This window comes from Colletotrichum lupini, chromosome 1 (genome assembly GCF_023278565.1).
Source record: "Colletotrichum lupini chromosome 1, complete sequence".
Lineage (NCBI taxonomy): Eukaryota > Fungi > Ascomycota > Sordariomycetes > Glomerellales > Glomerellaceae > Colletotrichum > Colletotrichum lupini.
This window is the reverse complement of record NC_064672.1, coordinates 4,286,184-4,303,409: the sequence shown is the minus strand read 5'-3', so window position 1 is coordinate 4,303,409 and position 17,226 is coordinate 4,286,184. Positions and strand designations below refer to the sequence as shown.

The window sequence follows — 17,226 nt, the reverse complement described above, 5'->3', positions numbered from 1 at the left end:
GTGTGGTGTTTTGGTGTGATTCTGTAACTATGAACGGCATTGATTGCCTGGTGTGACGGGCTGGTCCGACGGAGGATTGTTGTTGTCTTTTGGTCCCTTGGGGAATCTTGGAGGGTTGCAACATGGGAAGGGGGGCCATGCCAAGAAGGGTGACTCTCCAGATGGGGTGGAAGGGACGTGAGGGAGTCGACACCCACAGTCAGGTGACCCGGTTCCAAGAGGTTGGATGATGGGCAAAGAGCTAAAGATGGATCGATTGATGGATCGGTGGATTTGCTACTCGTCAAGCGGCGGATGGATGATGCTTCCAGCAACTGTCAAACGCAAACATGTGCCGGCGCGGACGGTGGGGGATGACTTGGATGGATGGATAGGTGATGGAAGGGTGATGCCTCTCTCGATGCCGAAGGAGAAAAAAAAAACACAACTCCACGCTCGTATTCCACCAAAGATGGTGGTGGGTGGAGACCAATAACTTAATTGGGGTGAATTTTCTGAGTGTTATTCCTGGATCGCGATACGGCAGTGGCAGTGGCAGTGATAGTGTTAAGTGGCCACTGGCGCAAGACCACACGTTGGCGCCGGCGGCAGGCGGCTGACTGGCCAGATCTGCGGAATTTACAGAGTGCTGACAGAACGTGAAAGGCGAGCCGCAAGAGCGACCTGGCACACCTAGGAGGTATTCCCAAAAGCGCAAAGGGTCAGCATTGATCCACGCAAGGAGATGTAAAAGGTTAAGCTTCTAACACTCCACCGATGTGGAAACATGATGGAGCGATAGTCGGCCATCTCTCGCAAATCGAGCAGCTAAACAACAGGCGACTCGTCAGCCGGGTGGACCTGACCGGGCAGCTTCCCAGATTACTCCGTGGGAACACTGCAACTCCAAGTCTCCAACAACCAGGGTAAGGCCGCAAGATGGCCAACAATGGAAGTGCCCAGCAGATGAGGTGGAAGGCGCAGGCCACCTTGACCCCAGAGAACAGCGCTGGGAACTACTTGGGAGAGCCGCTTGGTGAATGGAACCCGAGGACCCCTTCCTCTTACCGGTTCCCACCAAGGTCGACCCTTTCCCACGCAACACTGGCTCAGCCCACCCCAAATGACTCCAAAACAGTCACTGGGGCCTTCAGACTGCCGGTACTGACGCTGCCCTAGAGGGATATGTGACGATATTAAGGAACAAGAAACCGAATGAAGGGTGCTCGCATGGCAACATGGGGTTACAACTTACACCATTGTAATCTCACCAAAATGTGCAATCTCACTCTCATGCAGCAGCACATGCAACTACACCGAGGCACCAAATTCAACAACCAATCGAGTGGCGACGAAGGAACATCAAGCTTCACTCACTCGTAAGCGGTTCTGCGGCACGTCTGATGTGCGGCACTCGGACAATCAACTCGAGGAACCTTGAAGTGCACTAGAGAACTCTCAGTGCACATACATACATTCACGGTTTATGGCCAACGTCCATAACAACAATATTCAACTTGCCAAGTACCGCGTCCCAGTGACACCCCAATCGCGCGGCATTCCATAGCGGAAGTAAAATAGATGCGCAGAAAAAAACCAAGAAGTCCACCGGCGAGCACGGCATCACCAAGGCCCACCTGAGAAGAGGCACCTCCACCCAGCTGAGGTACGTATCTCTGCCTACCCTGCTCCAGTCCACCAGCTACATACCTAGATACGGGGATACCTACTGCTAGGTACTCCGTACTGAAGTATCCGTAAGTGGATATCACAGACCATCCACCAACCAAGAATCGGGAACCACCAGTCCTGGGTACCGGCCAATCCCAGCAATCGACCCGAGAACTTCTGAAACTCGCCTGTCAGTGGCTTGTCCCCTGCATCAAAGCTGCCAGCCCGTCCTGCAGCAGAAAGCCGGCCACTTTGAGATTTCTGGCCCGTTTTCTGCTTGATCTGGCTGTCTGCTCTGGGCCTCTGGCCGTCCAGGCTCTCGTCCACTGTGCAGAAATTCAGAGCACGTACTCAAAGTACCTACTCTGCCAGAGATTGACCCAGAACCAGAGAGAAAAAGGAAAAGAAAGGAAAAAAAAAAAACTAGATGCACCAGAAGGGGGGTGCCCCGGCTCAGCACAGAAGGAAGAAAAAAACCGTTCAGGGGTCCCGCCAAGATGCACGCTCCAAGACAGCCGTCCCTCCCACTAACGCGTCTAGCGGCGGCGGCCCCCTTTCGTCCTGTCTTTGCGGCTTTCCGCTTGCCCTGCCACTAAGTGCCTTGATCGTGCTTGCCGTGTCGCCTTGCACTTTGATGATCGTCAACCTGCTAACCGCACCTTACCATCCCACGTCTCCATCCTGTTTCCCTAACTAGAACAGAACCTTGCCGTCATTCTCTCTGCCATTTTTGGCTCGTCTTTCGCTTAAACCCTGAGCTTCTTCCCCTCCTCGCCTTCTTTTTCATCTAGACTCCCGCTCGTTTCGACCTCTCCATTCACTCTCACTCGCTCGCTCTCTCTTTTCTCCTCCTCCCCGCCCTCTCTTCCCTACCTATCCTATCCCGTCCTACCATCCTCCTCTAAAGATACCCTTTTCCTTGTAATTACCTTCGCTTTTGGGAATTGGGTTGTCGTCACACACGAGGATAACACAGAACATACACGCGCGCTCACCTCTTGTAGAACCAGACCCAGTCGTTACTCTTGGTTCTCAACCTTTTTCTCACTTTCCTCTCGAGCCTCACACGACGCCTCGATTGGTTTCCTACAAGAGCTGGATTCGACATCCGCTCCGTCTGCGCATTAATAGACTGCAACTATACAGCAAGTGGTCTGTACAACAATCACCAATTACGGTTTTACACCAACATTCCTCCTCCTCCCTCGACTAGATACGACACACCTTAAGAGCTCCTTCGCTATTTCGGCATGCCGGGACCTCTCTCGCCGCGGCATTCGGGATTCCTGCCTATAAACAACACACAGTCGAACGACATGCCTGACGGCGATATTCCCCTGACCCAGGTCAGGAGCGCCGCCTCTACTGGCGCAAGGAAGCCCACGATGAACGCTTCCAACGAGGACTCTGGCTCCTCTGGCACAAACGAGAAGCATGGCCTTTTCCACCGCCCCAATGCCAAGGGCGGACGCCGCAAGAAGAAGGCAGAGCTTGGCCGCCACGGAACTGCTGGCTCGGACGATGTCAAGATGAACGCCATGGGTCGCTTCTACACCAAGATCACCAGCGCGTCTGTCGTTACTCGCTACCTGGTTTACATCATTCCTATCGGCCTTCTACTCGCGATACCACTCATCGTTCTCCCCATTACGGGCCACAAAGACGATGTCACGATTGGCAACAACAACGAGAAATCGCTGTTTTTCCTCTTCTTGTGGATTGAGATCGCCTGGTTGACTCTCTGGGCTGGCAAGGTTGTCGCCTGGCTCTTGCCTCACGCCTTCATGTTCTTCTGCGGAGTTGTCAGTTCCGGTACGCGCAAATACGCTACTGTTCTGCAGAACTTGCAGATTGCCCTTTCACTCTTCTTCTGGGCTCTGGCATCATGGCAATCATTCCAGGCCCTCTTCAAGTCCGACAACCAATCTTCCTGGGTTACCACCATGATTCGTCTTCTTGGTGCCACATTTGTGTCTTCGGCCGTATACCTTGGCGAGAAGGCCATTGTTCAGCTCATCGGTATCTCTTACCACCAGAGATCATTTGCTCTCCGCATCAAGGAGTCCAAGCGCGAGGTTCGCTTGCTTGGTCTCCTCTACGACGCTTCCCGCACCCTTTTCCCTATGTACTGTCCCGAGTTCGAGGACGAGGACTATGTCATCAACGATAGTCTCGATTTGATCTTAGCCAAGGCTGCGAAGGGTGGCAAGGGCGGTAATGGTAGCGCTACGCCCCTTCGCCTCGTCGGCGATATTGGCCGTGTAGGAGACAAGATCACCGGTGTCTTCGGTAACATTGCCTCGGAAATCACTGGAAAGCAGGTCTTCAACCCCAACTCGGCGCACTCCATTGTTATTGAAGCCCTCGAGAAGCACAAGCCTTCTGAGGCTCTCGCCCGCCGTATCTGGATGTCTTTTGTGGTCGAAGGAAAGGACTCGCTGTACCCCGAAGACTTCCTGGAAGTGCTTGGACCCGCTTACTCTGATGAGGCCGACGAGGCTTTCGGTATGATCGATAACGACATGAACGGCGATATCAGCTTGGAAGAGATGACTCGCAAGGTTGTCGAGATTGGCAAGGAACGTAAGGCTATTACCGAGGGAATGAAGGACATTGGTCAGGCACTCCGCGTGTTTGATAAGGTTCTCATGTTCGTTGTCGTCTTGATTGTCGTCTTCATCTTCCTCGCGTGGTTCCAGTCCAGCTTCTTGACCGTAAGCTCCTTCCTCTTTTACTCTTCTGTGAACGTTGCTGACCACTTTAGACCGTCGCCACTGCTGGTACTGCGCTTCTTTCTCTGTCATTCGTCTTCGCCGTTACCACCCAGGAATTCCTTGGTTCCTGCATCTTCCTCTTCGTCAAGCACCCCTACGACGTTGGTGACAGAGTCGATATTGTTGGTTCCGAGAAGCAGCAACTCATCGTGGACAAGATTTCGCTTCTGTACACCGTCTTCACCCGTATCGACAAGATGCAGGTCGTCCAGGTTCCCAACATCGCTCTCAACAACCTTTGGATCGAGAACGTCTCCCGTAGCAAGGCCATGAAGGAGGTCATCGACTTGAACGTCTCCTACGACACCAGCTTCGAGGACCTCGAGCTCCTCCGTGTCGAGATGGAGAACTTTGTTCGCAACTCCGACAACTCCCGCGACTTCCTGCCCGATATCGCCATCGGCGTTGCCGGCGTCGGTGATTTGGACAAGCTTCAGCTTAAGATCGCGATCAAGCACAAGTCCAACTGGCACAACGATGGCGTTCGCGCTACTCGCCGCTCCAAGTTCATGTGCGCCCTGGCCATGGCTCTGAAGAAGATCCCCATTTATGCCCCTGGTGGTGGTAGCGAGGCCCTTGGTGCTCCTGGCAACCCATCTTACTCCGTCGCCGTCACCGACTCCTTCGCTGCGTCAGCCCGTGACAAGGCTGCCAAGGATAAGGAGGCCGCGCGTTTGGTGCCCTCTCCCGCCGCCGAAGGAACTGACGGCAACCCCGACTCTAAGACTGAGAAGGCTGCCGCAGCTGAACTCAACCTGCGTGACCCTATGGTCGAAGAGGAATGGGGCTACCGGGTAGGCGATGATGACACTTTGTCTTCCAAGGAAGACCGCCGCCGCTCCAACGATATCGACCGCGTCCGCAGTCAGCTGATGAAGCGCGCCAGCACCAAGGGCGGTGGTGGCCGTCGCAAGCCCGGCGAAGGCATCCCTATGTCCCCCGTCGGTGACGGAACCGGCCTCGGTCTGACTCAGACGATGTCTCGCAACCGAATTTACGACGAGGAGGCAGAGACGGGTGTTCAAGGATCCTACAACTCTCCCTATTACGGCGCCCAACCAACCGGTTACTCCGGCGCCTACGGACAGTCTCTGTCTCCCACCATCTCGCCTCCCCACAACGCCAACCTTACCCCCCACCCACTCCAGAGCGCCCCATCGGGCCAGCGTCCTCGTGGACGCAGTGTATCCAGCACCCAGCAGGAGGTTCAGCCGAGCACTTCAAAGAAGCAGTAAAGGGAGATGCTAAGAATGGCACGAAAAGAATCACAAAGTAAAAGAAGGAGAAGGAGCAAAAAAAAAAGAAGAAATCGGAGAAAGATTAATACCAGCCGGTCAATTGTCTGACACAAAACCCCGGGCGTTTTCTTTTACGTGGGCATTGAGACTGGCTTCCCCGTGCCTAATGAATTTCCTTACACAAACTTCACATGGGGGAAACAGATAGATTACGAATAGAGTATGATGACATGTCGTCCGCAGATAAATACTATTCCTCTTAACAATGCTTGGCTTGCCTCTCCTTATGTGAAGATTTTTTTTTCCTAGGTCGTCAACACTTGTTTACTTTAGTACCTAGCAAACGTGCTCAACCTCGCCAACGCCCTCCAACGGACCCAAATCCAACTTGAGCGTCCTCCCGAACAACTCTAGCAGAATCTCAAAGCAGACCTTTGTAATAGCGGGGTCATACCGTCCCTTGCTCAGCTCGTCGCGGATAAAGGCGTGCTGGGCCCACGCGAACTCGTAGAAGCTCGTCGTGACGCCCGCCTCGCGGAGCTTGGCGCGGATGAGGTCGCGGCCTTCCGCGGGGACGTGGGTGTCTTTCACGCCGAAGATCATGGCCACCTCTGCGTGGGTGAGGTTCGTGGCGAAGAGGTCTAGGGTGTGGGTGCTGTTTTCGGGGGCTGTCGGGGAGGAGTTTGCGGAGGTGTGGGGGCCTAGGGTGCGGGTGTGGATGTCTGTTGCGAAGTAGGCTACGCAGGAGGTGATTCGGGGGTCGAGCTGGTGGTGAGGTTAGTTTGGTGAGGATTTGGAGTGGGTTTCTGGTGAGAGGTGGGAGCTGGAGGGTGGGTAAAGGGGGTGGGTAAAGGGGGTGAGAGACGTACGGAGGCTCTGACGGCGAGGTGGCCGCCTAGGCACATTCCCGTGCTGCCGATTTTGCCGGTGCAGGTTGGGAGGGTGAGGAGGTGGTCTACGGTGCGGCGGGAGTCTTCGTCGTAGGACGCGAGGGTCTTGATATCAGCGTTGAAGATGGTCAGCCAGAATGTTCCTTTGTGAGGTCTACCTATGTAGAGATAAGAAGGCTAGCGAAGATGAGGGCGTACCTTTTCAACCTTCCAGGCGTTGCCCTTGTCGGTGCCGGGAACATCGTAGGCCAGGGCCTCTGGGCCGGTGAAGTCGTGGTAGGACGAGGGCGCGGCGACGATGTAGCCCTGTCCTGCGATCTGGCGGGCGAAGCGGGCGACGGGGCCGGTCACTATCGACTTGTTAGTTTATCTTCACGAGAAGAAGGAGGCTATGTATCAATCGAATGGGATTTTAATGTGAAATGGGATTCTGTTACATGGCAAGCCGATAACAGTTCAAGACATAAAGTGAAGTGAAGTCAAAGTACTCGGTCAACAACTCGGTGGACTCGGTGTAGGATCGGCGAGGGTGGGGTGGAGGGGTCAAGCAACCCCCCAGTGCGGGGGAAAGGGCAGCTTTTTTGGGTAGACCCCGCCGCCGCCATGGAGAAGAGGCATAATCTGGCTGACCTTGGTAGATTTCAGAGAAGAGGCAGACGCCTGGAAACTTGCTGCAGCATATGTGAGTTGGGGATTTTCGATCTGATTTTTGAATCAAGGTCACTTACGCCTGGGGATAGCCTGGAATGGAAGGGTGGAAGAGGAAGATTCCTGTTACCGTTGTTAGCTTTCGAGTACCATTACTACGAGGTCGGTTGGCACGCACTCATGGAACCATCCTTGCCGTCGGCCTTGGTCGGCACGTCTACGTAAGACTCCTTGATGAGCATCCTGAAGAGTCTATTAGAATTGACTGATTGAGTAAGTAGGAGGAAGCAATCGTCGAATCGACAGTCAGTGAGTGAGGTTTGTTGTCGTTGAGTGATTTGCATCTCATTGGCTGATAGCCCTGGACCTCTGATCTGGAGGACCTTAGTAAGCCCCCTTCCCTCCTCCACTCTTCCTTCTCAGTCCACCTTGAAATGAACTCGAATAGAAGCTTATCTTCAAGTCTTAGCTTGGATATTCACTAGATTTTGTAGTGGGCCTGAGCGTGTGATGAGTGTTCGACGGATATTCATCAAGATGACTGTAGCATTGCTTTTCACTTGGTATTTCTGCCCCCTCCGCCTCAACACCCAGCCCAATCCCTGATATACGCTCTCCCATGACCCTGCGCCAGCACTATGCTTTCTCTTTCGATTATTACGCCATCCGCATGATATCAACACCGTCCCCCTTTGCCTGTCTTTCTTCTGAAAGACGTCCCTAAATCCTGGATATTCCACGCCATCAACATGACGTTCTCCGTGCGCCGTATGCTTCCCCTTCCCCTGATAATATTCCCATGTCGGCGATTCTCTCGGATACATATGATTACAAACCCCATACTTCCCTCACTTGTTCTCAAGATCCTTGGCATCCTGAAACGTCTCATTCAGCTTCGCCGTAAGCCCAGCCCGCATCGCCTGAATCTCCTTATCCCTCTTCTCCGACAGCGCCAGCAGGTCCCGATACTTCCTCTCCCACTCCGACTCGGCGCCGCCCGTGCCCTTCATATTCGGCTTCTCCAGCTTCTCCTCGGGCCGCCGCCACCGGTTGTACATGACCGTCTGCACCATGTTGTAGTTGCCCCGTATCGTCCCCAGCCGGAACTCCCAGCTGCAGCTGTACGTCGCGCGGTCCTCATACTCCTCCTCCCGCTTCACCCGCAGCTTGCTCGTCGTCATGAGCGCCCTGCCGCCCGCCAGCGCCGCGAGATTAATCAAAAAGGCGTCCTGGTTCGGCGCCGTCTGCCACATCCTTTCTACAGTGGTGTGCACGAGCGCGTAGGCCTCGGCGATGCTGCAGTTCTCGATAGGGTTGTTGTCCGCGTCGACCCAGTCGCCGTTGGCCGCCTCGTGCGCGAAATAACCCAGGACGGCGTCGATGTTGGTCCGGTCCTTCATGTTCTCGAACATGCCGATGGGGATGTCGTTGGGTTGTGGTGGTATGCCGCTGCCTTTCGCGGCGGGCGGCGGGTCAACCGGCAGGACGGTCTGCGCTTTCAGGTCTACTGGTGGTATGGCACCAGGGGGGAGGGGCACGTTGTGACCGGGCGGGAACTCCAATGGTGGTGCTGTGGCTGTCGAGTTTATTATGTCGGGTACTTCGCCCGGGGGTTCTCCGTTGACGATCACGATCGGTGGAGGCGGCGGCGTCGCGAGACGAACGGATCCTCCTTGACGTTCCGGAACCTGTAGTGAGATACTCGGCTTGGCCGGCCGCGGTATATGCGGCGGTGTAGGTAATTCCGTGACTGCGACTGGTGGTACCGGTGCGGTCTGGGGTATTGGCGCCGGGGGTGTAATCGGGCCCGACTCAATCTTGGTATCGGGACTTGGCCGCTTGTACGCCGGTCCTTCGGCGGGGAAAGCCACAAATGGCCCATCGACATTCGTTTTGTTCATAGGCGGTCTCCCCCGAGTCTTGCCGCTGCCTCCTGGTCCGCCACTCCTCCACGCAGAGGAAACGACTTTGGCACCGTGTCGCCGGTGAGATGCCTTTGGTCGTGAGGGAGTAATAGCCGACCTTGGTTCCGCATCACCCCAGAACCCGCTGTTGCGCGTTGACGGCGTGAGCGCAGACATCGGGCCCTGTGGATACGCCGTGAGCGGCGTCTGCGCTGTGTCAGGGGCCGGAGGCCAGCCCGTCACTGATCCCGTGTTGGCGCTCAACTTCAAATGATCAGAGCAGCCGAACGTAGCGCGTCCATCGGGATGAGCGGACCACGGACCCAGAGTCTCTGGCCGGGCGGCGGTGTAGGCCGTCCCCGTCGGCGGTGAGTCCAATCTCGCTCGTTGTGAAGGGGACTTTGCGAATTCGTCGTCCTCTGGCCTTTTCCTCCCCCGCCTGGGCCGAATCTGTGGTAAAAGTGCTCGGAGAGCCATGTCGTCTTCTGCTAGCACACCATCCCTTCCCGCTTCACACACGGGCGTTGGGTCATTTGGGATCTCTGTCCAGTAAGGGTGAGGGTGATCCATCAGATACTCAAAGAAGGCATCCACATGCATAGAATGCATCCAGCGCTGTGAGAGTCAGCCTATTACGCGATTCATTGAACCGTGCACAGGAACATACCTTGAGCCGGACGGCATACTGCTGAATCTTTTGAGAACTCTGACCCTTATCCTGATCAGGGGGTTCGACGCCCAACTTGAGAGCCAACTCTGCCCACGTCTTGATCTCCTTGGTCTCCAACTGCTTGATGAGCTCGAAAAGGGTGAAAGTGCTGAAGCTCTTGCCGCCGCTCTTGGGCGGGACCCGGAAAGCTTCCCGCAGCGCCGCCGTGTCCGTGTCGGGCGGGACGGCCGGGTTGCAGGACATGACGAAGTGGGTGTAGGCATCCTCAATGGTGTCCGCCGTCACGTTCCTGTCCGGGAGGGTGAGCCTGCTGCTCGAGATTGACGAAGTCGACGACCGTGGGGCGGCCATGTGCTGATGCCTCATTGAAGGCGACGGGGATTGCCCATGCATGCCGTTGGGCACCGCGGACGGCGGCGGCGGCAACGGCGGCGGGAGCGACTGCGGTTGGTGCTGCTGCATCGTCGGTTGCGGGGATATCATCGCGCATGAGTCGGTGTTGAGTAATCCGGGATATTGGACATCATCGAGGCGAGATTTGGGCCGCGCATTGACAGCACGCGCGATACGAGTTGACAGCGTTAAAGCCTAACGACGACGCGACGAAGTGTATGAGTATTGTGAGCGCAGCATCACCACCGAGCCAGCTCAACGAGGGGGGCAGAGAGTGTCCCAGATGCGTCTTTCTGTCTGTTCTCGAGACAAGAGCAGGTGATAGAGGCTGAATGGCCCGGGAGAAGATGGGGGTGGGTAAAACCGATGCAGTCCGTCCCGTAGCTCACGGTCTCATCTACTTAGGTGACGGACAGTCAGATCCAAACGGCTCTTTTTCGAGATGAGAGGAAAGCTTGGGTCAATCTAAACATTGAATCGAATCGAGCTGGTAAAGTCGGGGTTAATTTAGGGCCCTAGCGAGAGAGCGATGGACGGGCAAAGGAGAGAGAGGGACGTGCTAAAATTAGCCTTTGTCACCACCAGAGCATTGAGCAGTCCTAATGCCAGTCAAAGGGGGCCACCACCACTGGGGGGCCAGAGACTAGTGTAGAGGTCTAGGTACGCAGTAAGGTAGGTAGGAGTGGGAGAGGAGGCCCTGGGTGGTAGAACCGTAGAAGCGAGGTCTTGCTGCAGCCAGGGTCGCTGCAACCAGGTGCGCCATTGCGCTTAGGGCCATCCGGAAGCTGGGAAGGAATCCCCCGAGAGGGATCGAGCTGAAGATGGAGCTTGGTGGCAGTACCTAGGCTGGTAGGTAACTGTGGTGCTGTGGCAAGGTGTGGTTAGGGGGAACGGCAATTGCGGCCGTGTTGAAACTGTCTCAAACACGGCGAGTTGGACACTGTGCAATGTCATCATTGACCAGCTTCCCCAGATCGCCTCCCGCTTAGTCACTGGCCCCCAAAGCAGTAAAACTGCAGGAAATGCATTTTACACTTTCTGCCGGCTGCTCTCGGCATTCCGATCTGATCTTGCCGTTTGAAAAAAATAAGGCTGTCTGTCAAAGACCGAACTTTAAAACATCGTCGCGAACCACTAGTAACAACTTCCATACGGAAGTCAGGAGAGACACAGATACCTAGGCCAACTGTATAGGTGTTCTAGCGCTCGTCTTTTCGTTGTGTTGATGTGCGTTGATGTACGTCTCTGGATCAACGGTTGAATGGCTAAAGACAAGAACGAAGGAAGGGTGGCTGCTCAGGCAGACAATTACATTCGCAAAAGAAATATATCCTTCACACCCTCAATTGTCTTTGTCTACGATAGTGCGAAGTACGGACTACGGTATCCCACCCAGGTAGGTAGGCCCGTCGATCATATTCAATCAAACGAGGCGTAATTCCAAGCCTTTTTCGACCTACGCCTTTGACTAATGCCCACCATGCCTTGTCCTCCTCTATGTACAAACCCCGGAAACCGGGAACCGACCACAGTAGACCCCAAGAACCCGAAAACCTCCAGAGATGCCACGCATCGTCTCCAACCTGACTAATCTAATCCCATTGACCCAATCACCTCCGCACCGAGGCTCTTCAGACCAATCGACTCCAAATGACGTGATTGCTCTCTCGCAAGCATAGGCCCATATTCGGTGCTTTGAATGGCTTCATTTATCATCATGCTTTGAAATACAGCATCCAAGTGTTACAGTATATAAAGAAAGAAAAGGTTGCTGCTAGGAGAAGGAAATATTCCAAGATATCACTGATCCCACTAACATCATCTCATCGCCACGCTCATCAACGGCTCAACGTGAATTACAAAGATCAAAACTCATTTACAACCTTCAGCATAAAGCTCTGGATATCATCGTGCACCACAAACCCGGACCTCATCTCCCAATGGCAATCGACAGAGTCCCCCGCGGCCAAGTCCGCGCAACCCTAAACTTCTTCGCCGCTCCCGCCGACAACGCGTCCCCCTACAACCTCATCAACCCAGACGGTCCCCCCTCCAGAAACTACGGCGACGCTCCCACAGAAACCGTCCTCAACGACATCCGCGGCCGCGAATCCGAATTCTCCCTGGACCGCGACGCCTTCGCCGTGATCCGCAACCTCCCGCCCTCCGCAGAGAAAGACTTCACAGACGACGAATCCGTCAAAGAAAACTACTACCCGGAACTCGAGAAGCTCCTCCTGGAACACGTCCCGGGAAGCACCCGCGTCCTCTTCTTCGACCACACCATCCGCCGCGCCGACCCCGAGGCCCCGCGGAACCCAGTCACCCGCGTGCACATAGACCAGACCCCGTCCTCCGTCATCCAGCGCGTGAAAAAGCACCTCCCCGGAGAAGAAGCAGACAAGCTCCTCGCGGGCCGGTACCGCATCATCAACGTCTGGCGCCCGCTCAACAAGACGCCCGTCGAGTCCTTTCCCCTGGGCTTCGCGTCCTCCTCGACGCTGGCCGACGAGGACATCGTACCCATCGAGCACCGGTATACCACGGGCTACACCGGTGAGACGGCGGGTATCAAGTTCAGCCCGGAGCAAAAGTGGTACTACCTGAGCGGCATGACGGGAGACGAGCGGCTGCTGCTCGAGTGCTTTGACAGCGAGGGTCTCCGGGACGGCACCGGTGTCGAGGGAGGTCGCGTGGCTCACACTGCTTTCGAAGATCCGAGGACGAGGGCTGATGCTGTGGGCCGTGAGAGCATCGAAGTACGGGCGCTGGTGTTTGGTCCTTAGAGATAAACTAATCTGGAGCTGATGTGAGTTGTACTTGATGAGTCAATGATAATATGAATATTTTCAACTATGAGCATCGGGGTATCAATGCCGTGCCACACCCCTATAAATATGGACGAGACTATTGTCTATCCGTTGTTGCACCACCCCTCTGCCACATCATACATGCCAACCTTTGCTGTGCTTCGATGTATTGTTCACTAGATGCACCCCTTCATCATGAAAAGAAAAAGAGAGAAAAGAGATGAAAGCTTGCTCAATGCTGTGGAGTTTGACCGCATTCAATGGAGTTGATGATTGCCCCCAAAAGTCGTTCGAATACACTCCTACCAAATATCCTTTGCCTGGATCAAAACCATTTTGTTTCCCAAACGCCGAAACACCGTTCAACTGCTCGTACGTCATCACTGGTTCTGGTTCTTACGACCCTTGCCGCGCGCACTTCCCTGTCGGCTCATCGCTGCGCCGCCGGTTGCACTGCTGGTACGGCTCATGGGGACGGCTGCAATGGCCGCGAGGGACGATGGGGGAGCCTCGTCTCTAATGCTGCTCTCGATTGGCATCAAATCCTCACGAAGTTTTGTTGGATCCGGACGAGGGCCTGGCTTGAATCCTGTGTACGGAGTCATGGTATAAGGCGTAATGGACGCTTCCAAGATCCTCCTGCTGCCATTGGGGTGGTCGATGGAGTCGCCGGGCTTGTGGTTGTAGTCGTACTTCTTGAACATGTCCATGACCATTATGTCGGAATTGATCTCGTCGTGCGACAGCGGTTGCGGCAGGTTGCCGTCAGTATTACCTCTGACCGGCTTGAAGTAGTTGGTCACAGAGACCGACGGCAGTTTGGCAGGTTCGTGTGGCTGCATGATTTCGAGGTACTTGGGCAATTCCAAGCCATTGGCTCCCTCGACGGCATCGATCAGGTTCTGATTGATGCCGGCCCTCGTGCTTCTAGTGGCATGGGAGCTGGTGCGTTCCATCGTCGGAGCGGACAGGGCCTCGCTGTCGTGTTCACCGTTTTCATCGCCGTTGCCAGAGTCGCTGCCCGGGGATGAGCCCCCGTTCGCATAGGGCTTGTGTCTAAGGATATGCTTGTGGGAAGCAACGGCTGCGGCGTTGTAAGCCATGCTGAGTTCCTTCTCAGTAAAGAGCTTATCAATGCTGTAGGCTGGGCCGTTTTGTTTCGCGGCGACTCGAAGCTTCTCGTTCTGCCAGAGAGGTGTTGTGTTGTTGGGGTCGAGCGCTCGTCGGGACGGAACGGGGGAGCCGTCGTCTTCGCCGGGGTGCCTCTTGCGCTTCTTGCTGTCAGCATAGCTGGCAAGCTCTTCGGCGTCCTTGCGTAATCTCGTCGCGCGTTTTCCGTGAGTGCCACCGGGGCTTGCCGGGTTGGTGATGCTGAACTGGTTGGGGTGGAGCAGCAGCGCAGAGGAATCTGAGATCTCCAAGGCTTCCTTCTCCTTGTTCAGGCGGTACTTCCTTGACAGCAGGGTATTAACGAGTCTATCGCGGAGTGTTGAAGAAAGGGCTTGGTGCTCGCGCTTAGCAGTTTCGACCTTGTAGAGGTATTCGTTCTTGTATTGGTGGAGGCGACGCTCATGCTCGTGCTGTTGTATGCATTCATTAGCTTTGCCGACGTGAGGACAGGGAAAAGTCGGCCACACTTACCATGTGCTGAAGCAAATGAAAGTCTCTGTATTCAACAAGATCCTCAATGCCTTGGACAAAGTCCTCAAAGTTGGGGCCCGCCATCTGGAGCAGAGTGCGGTTGCTGTCGGAAAGCGCCTCTTGTCCTTGCGTCTCTTCATGTTCCTGTCGCAGACTGGCAATGATGTTCAGGACATCGTCGGCGTAGGGGTCGATGCGCTGTACGAGGTTGGTGTCAACCTGGACCTTCTGAAGCTGATCGCGGTACCCAAGGTCACGATCCCGACTGAATTTCTCTTGCAGGTTGGCGATCTTGTCGACAAGTGCCTGGCGCTTGCGGTCGCGCTTCGATTGGGGCGCCGGAGAGGCTCGGCCGGCCTTTGGTTGAGCGGAAGCACCCCCCAAATTGGGGATGGCTGCTTCGTTGGCTGCCATTATAGTGATGATGGATAGCTTCGTGTATTGGCCGTTTGGAAATATAATCAATTCGTTTGTTCAAGGGGAGTAGCGTTGTTGTGCCTGGAGAGGATGGTACGGTCTGGATGTGTGTAGGGCGACCGTCGCAAACCGGAGCTCAAGCAAGACGAAGTTCGCTGGAAGAGGAGTTTGAAGGAAAAGGATTCGGGAGTCGATTCGACAGAGAAGGTGCCTCTAATTCACGACTCTCGAATATGGAGGATATCATTCAGCCGCCCATTCGAGGTGGTAGCTCTTGCTGGGGTGTTTGTGTGGGAGAACGTAGAATCGGAGGAAGGTGAGGGTACTGCGGAACGAGATGGTCCTGTGCAGTGTGTGCTTGCCTTGTCAGCCTTTCCGCTAAGTGACCGCATGCGCCTCCGAGTTCTGTACCTGACCGCTGGAGGGGTGAATTTTTCTTATTGGACGGGGTTGCCCGATGACTTCCGCAGGGGCCAGGGCACTTAGTGTGTGGAAGGGATGAAAAAACAAGCAGAGGTGGCCTGCCAGCTACAATTCAGCGCATGCCGATTTTAGGCCGAACCCCCTAAGACTTCCAGCTCGCAAGGGACAACCTCCACCCAAAAGACTGATGAGACGAACACTCTTAGATATAAGGTATACCTAACCAGGGAAGACTTCGATTTCAACGGATGTAAGATAAATCGAGATAGGGCAAAATAAAAGATTAAATCTCTCATTCTGTATTGTATTCCACCATCTTCACCTTCATGAGGTTATAGGTCATGAGCTCTCACTATCACCTAGAAGCTCAGGATCCAGTGCTTTACCGCTTGCATGCGAAGCTCCATAAGATGCCCGGCCTCATCGATCATAATATTTACAACCCGTTTCTAAGTTTCTGAAGCTGGCTCATCAAGCCGTAACCCCCGAGATACGTCTTGGTCTCCGCGGCATCAGCATGAACACTCCCCTTCCTCGCCCGCCCCTCATTCCCATCCCTCCTGCTCGCTTGATCAACCTCCCTCATGAGATCCCGATGCCGGTCCTCCACCATCTTGGCCAGGCTCTCAATGAACTTTGTCCTGCCCTTCTCCTCCGCCGTGCCCTTCCAGACCTTGTTAAGCTCCTTGAGCTCCTCGATCCGCTGCGCCGCCTTCTCGATGCCCTTGACGGGGTCCTCCGACTTGGTCAGCAGCTGCGAGATCTCATCCCGCAGACCCTGCAGCACCTGCTGGCCCTTCTCCTCCGTGCTGTGCTGCTCCGCTCCCGGGTCGGGCGCCGAGACCGAGAGGAAGGACGAGCTGACCGAGAGCTCCGACGGCGGGAAGACGAATTCCATGGCGTCTCCAAAGGTCTTGATGACGGTGTCGAGGCGGGAGCGGACCACCGTCAGTGTCCGCAGCTGGTTGATGTAGGGTGGTTCTGAGGTTTTCGCCTTGCCCTCCGTGGCCGTAGCTTCGTCGTCGCCGGTCTTGCTGGCGCCCACGGATTCTCTCCTTTCTTGCCCGTCCGCGGCCTTCGGTACCGTTCCCTTGGCTTCCTGATCCACACCACTCGGCGCGAACTTCTTGATGTCCTCCTGCAGCGTCTCATTCATCGTCTCAGCAAGACTCAGGGTCTCACCTCGGAGGAGCTCGACTTCGTAGGCGAGTCGGCTGCCGCTCCGGAGGATGTCGTCCGTCAACTGGGTCAACGTGCCGGAGAGCCTCGTCGTGTGGATGTTGAGCTGGGACAGCAGCGTTTGCGCCTCATTGGACAAGTCGGCCAGCGGGACGGCCTGACCGTTGCCATTGCTTCGTGATGAGTGGTAGCCACCATGTTGAAGCGGTGGCAGAGTAGCATTCAGATATGCCGCTGGGTCAAAAGAAGGATCCAGGAAGCTCTGCAGGAAATCGTCTGCTACATGGCTTGATTTGGGTTGGATTGTTGCTTCCGACTGTTCGCGAGTGTGAATAGGTAGAGTTTTGGTGGCGCCAGCATTGCTGCTCTGTCGGCGATGTAACGCCGATTTAGAATCCCACGACATGTTTCCTGTGGGCGTTCGATGCCGGAAATTAAAGAGATGAAATATCGGGCGTGTTGTCCCGGAATGTTGACTCGCTGAGGACAAGTCTCATCCGAATGGATGAATCCATGCACTGAGTTTAGTGGTGAGAGGTTGGGCGGGTAGCTAGCCCCACTTTCACCCGCTGCTGCTCTCCCTTGCCCG

The 17,226-nt window shown here is 55.2% G+C and overlaps 6 protein-coding genes across 6 annotated transcripts; 3 read left to right on the top strand and 3 right to left on the bottom strand.

The window, feature by feature from the left end:
- Positions 1-918: 918 nt before the first annotated feature.
- CLUP02_01277 (uncharacterized protein) lies at positions 919-1,158 on the top strand (the record flags this gene model as incomplete). Its single annotated transcript, XM_049280319.1, has 1 exon — positions 919-1,158. The coding sequence occupies one exon, from the start codon at positions 919-921 to the stop codon at positions 1,156-1,158; it is 240 nt and encodes a 79-aa protein (XP_049136276.1).
- Positions 1,159-2,900: 1,742 nt separating this feature from the next.
- CLUP02_01276 (mechanosensitive ion channel) lies at positions 2,901-5,659 on the top strand (the record flags this gene model as incomplete). The annotated part of the gene is made up of 2 exons (XM_049280318.1): positions 2,901-4,364; positions 4,415-5,659. 2 exons carry the CDS (start codon positions 2,901-2,903, stop codon positions 5,657-5,659), a joined length of 2,709 nt encoding a protein of 902 aa, XP_049136275.1.
- Positions 5,660-5,998: 339 nt separating this feature from the next.
- CLUP02_01275 (ARS binding protein 2) lies at positions 5,999-10,257 on the bottom strand (the record flags this gene model as incomplete). Its single annotated transcript, XM_049280317.1, has 8 exons — positions 5,999-6,427; positions 6,532-6,657; positions 6,751-6,902; positions 7,183-7,223; positions 7,281-7,323; positions 7,379-7,443; positions 8,053-9,719; positions 9,772-10,257. The coding sequence occupies 8 exons, from the start codon at positions 10,255-10,257 to the stop codon at positions 5,999-6,001; spliced, it is 3,009 nt and encodes a 1,002-aa protein (XP_049136274.1).
- Positions 10,258-12,107: 1,850 nt separating this feature from the next.
- Positions 12,108-12,953, top strand: CLUP02_01274 (methyltransferase; the record flags this gene model as incomplete). The annotated part of the gene is made up of 1 exon (XM_049280316.1): positions 12,108-12,953. One exon carries the CDS (start codon positions 12,108-12,110, stop codon positions 12,951-12,953), a length of 846 nt encoding a protein of 281 aa, XP_049136273.1.
- Positions 12,954-13,357: 404 nt separating this feature from the next.
- On the bottom strand, positions 13,358-15,032 carry CLUP02_01273 (uncharacterized protein; the record flags this gene model as incomplete). Its single annotated transcript, XM_049280315.1, has 2 exons — positions 13,358-14,557; positions 14,619-15,032. 2 exons carry the CDS (start codon positions 15,030-15,032, stop codon positions 13,358-13,360), a joined length of 1,614 nt encoding a protein of 537 aa, XP_049136272.1.
- An 862-nt stretch (positions 15,033-15,894) lies between these two features.
- CLUP02_01272 (uncharacterized protein) lies at positions 15,895-17,043 on the bottom strand (the record flags this gene model as incomplete). The annotated part of the gene is made up of 1 exon (XM_049280314.1): positions 15,895-17,043. One exon carries the CDS (start codon positions 17,041-17,043, stop codon positions 15,895-15,897), a length of 1,149 nt encoding a protein of 382 aa, XP_049136271.1.
- Between the last annotated feature and the right edge of the window lie 183 nt (positions 17,044-17,226).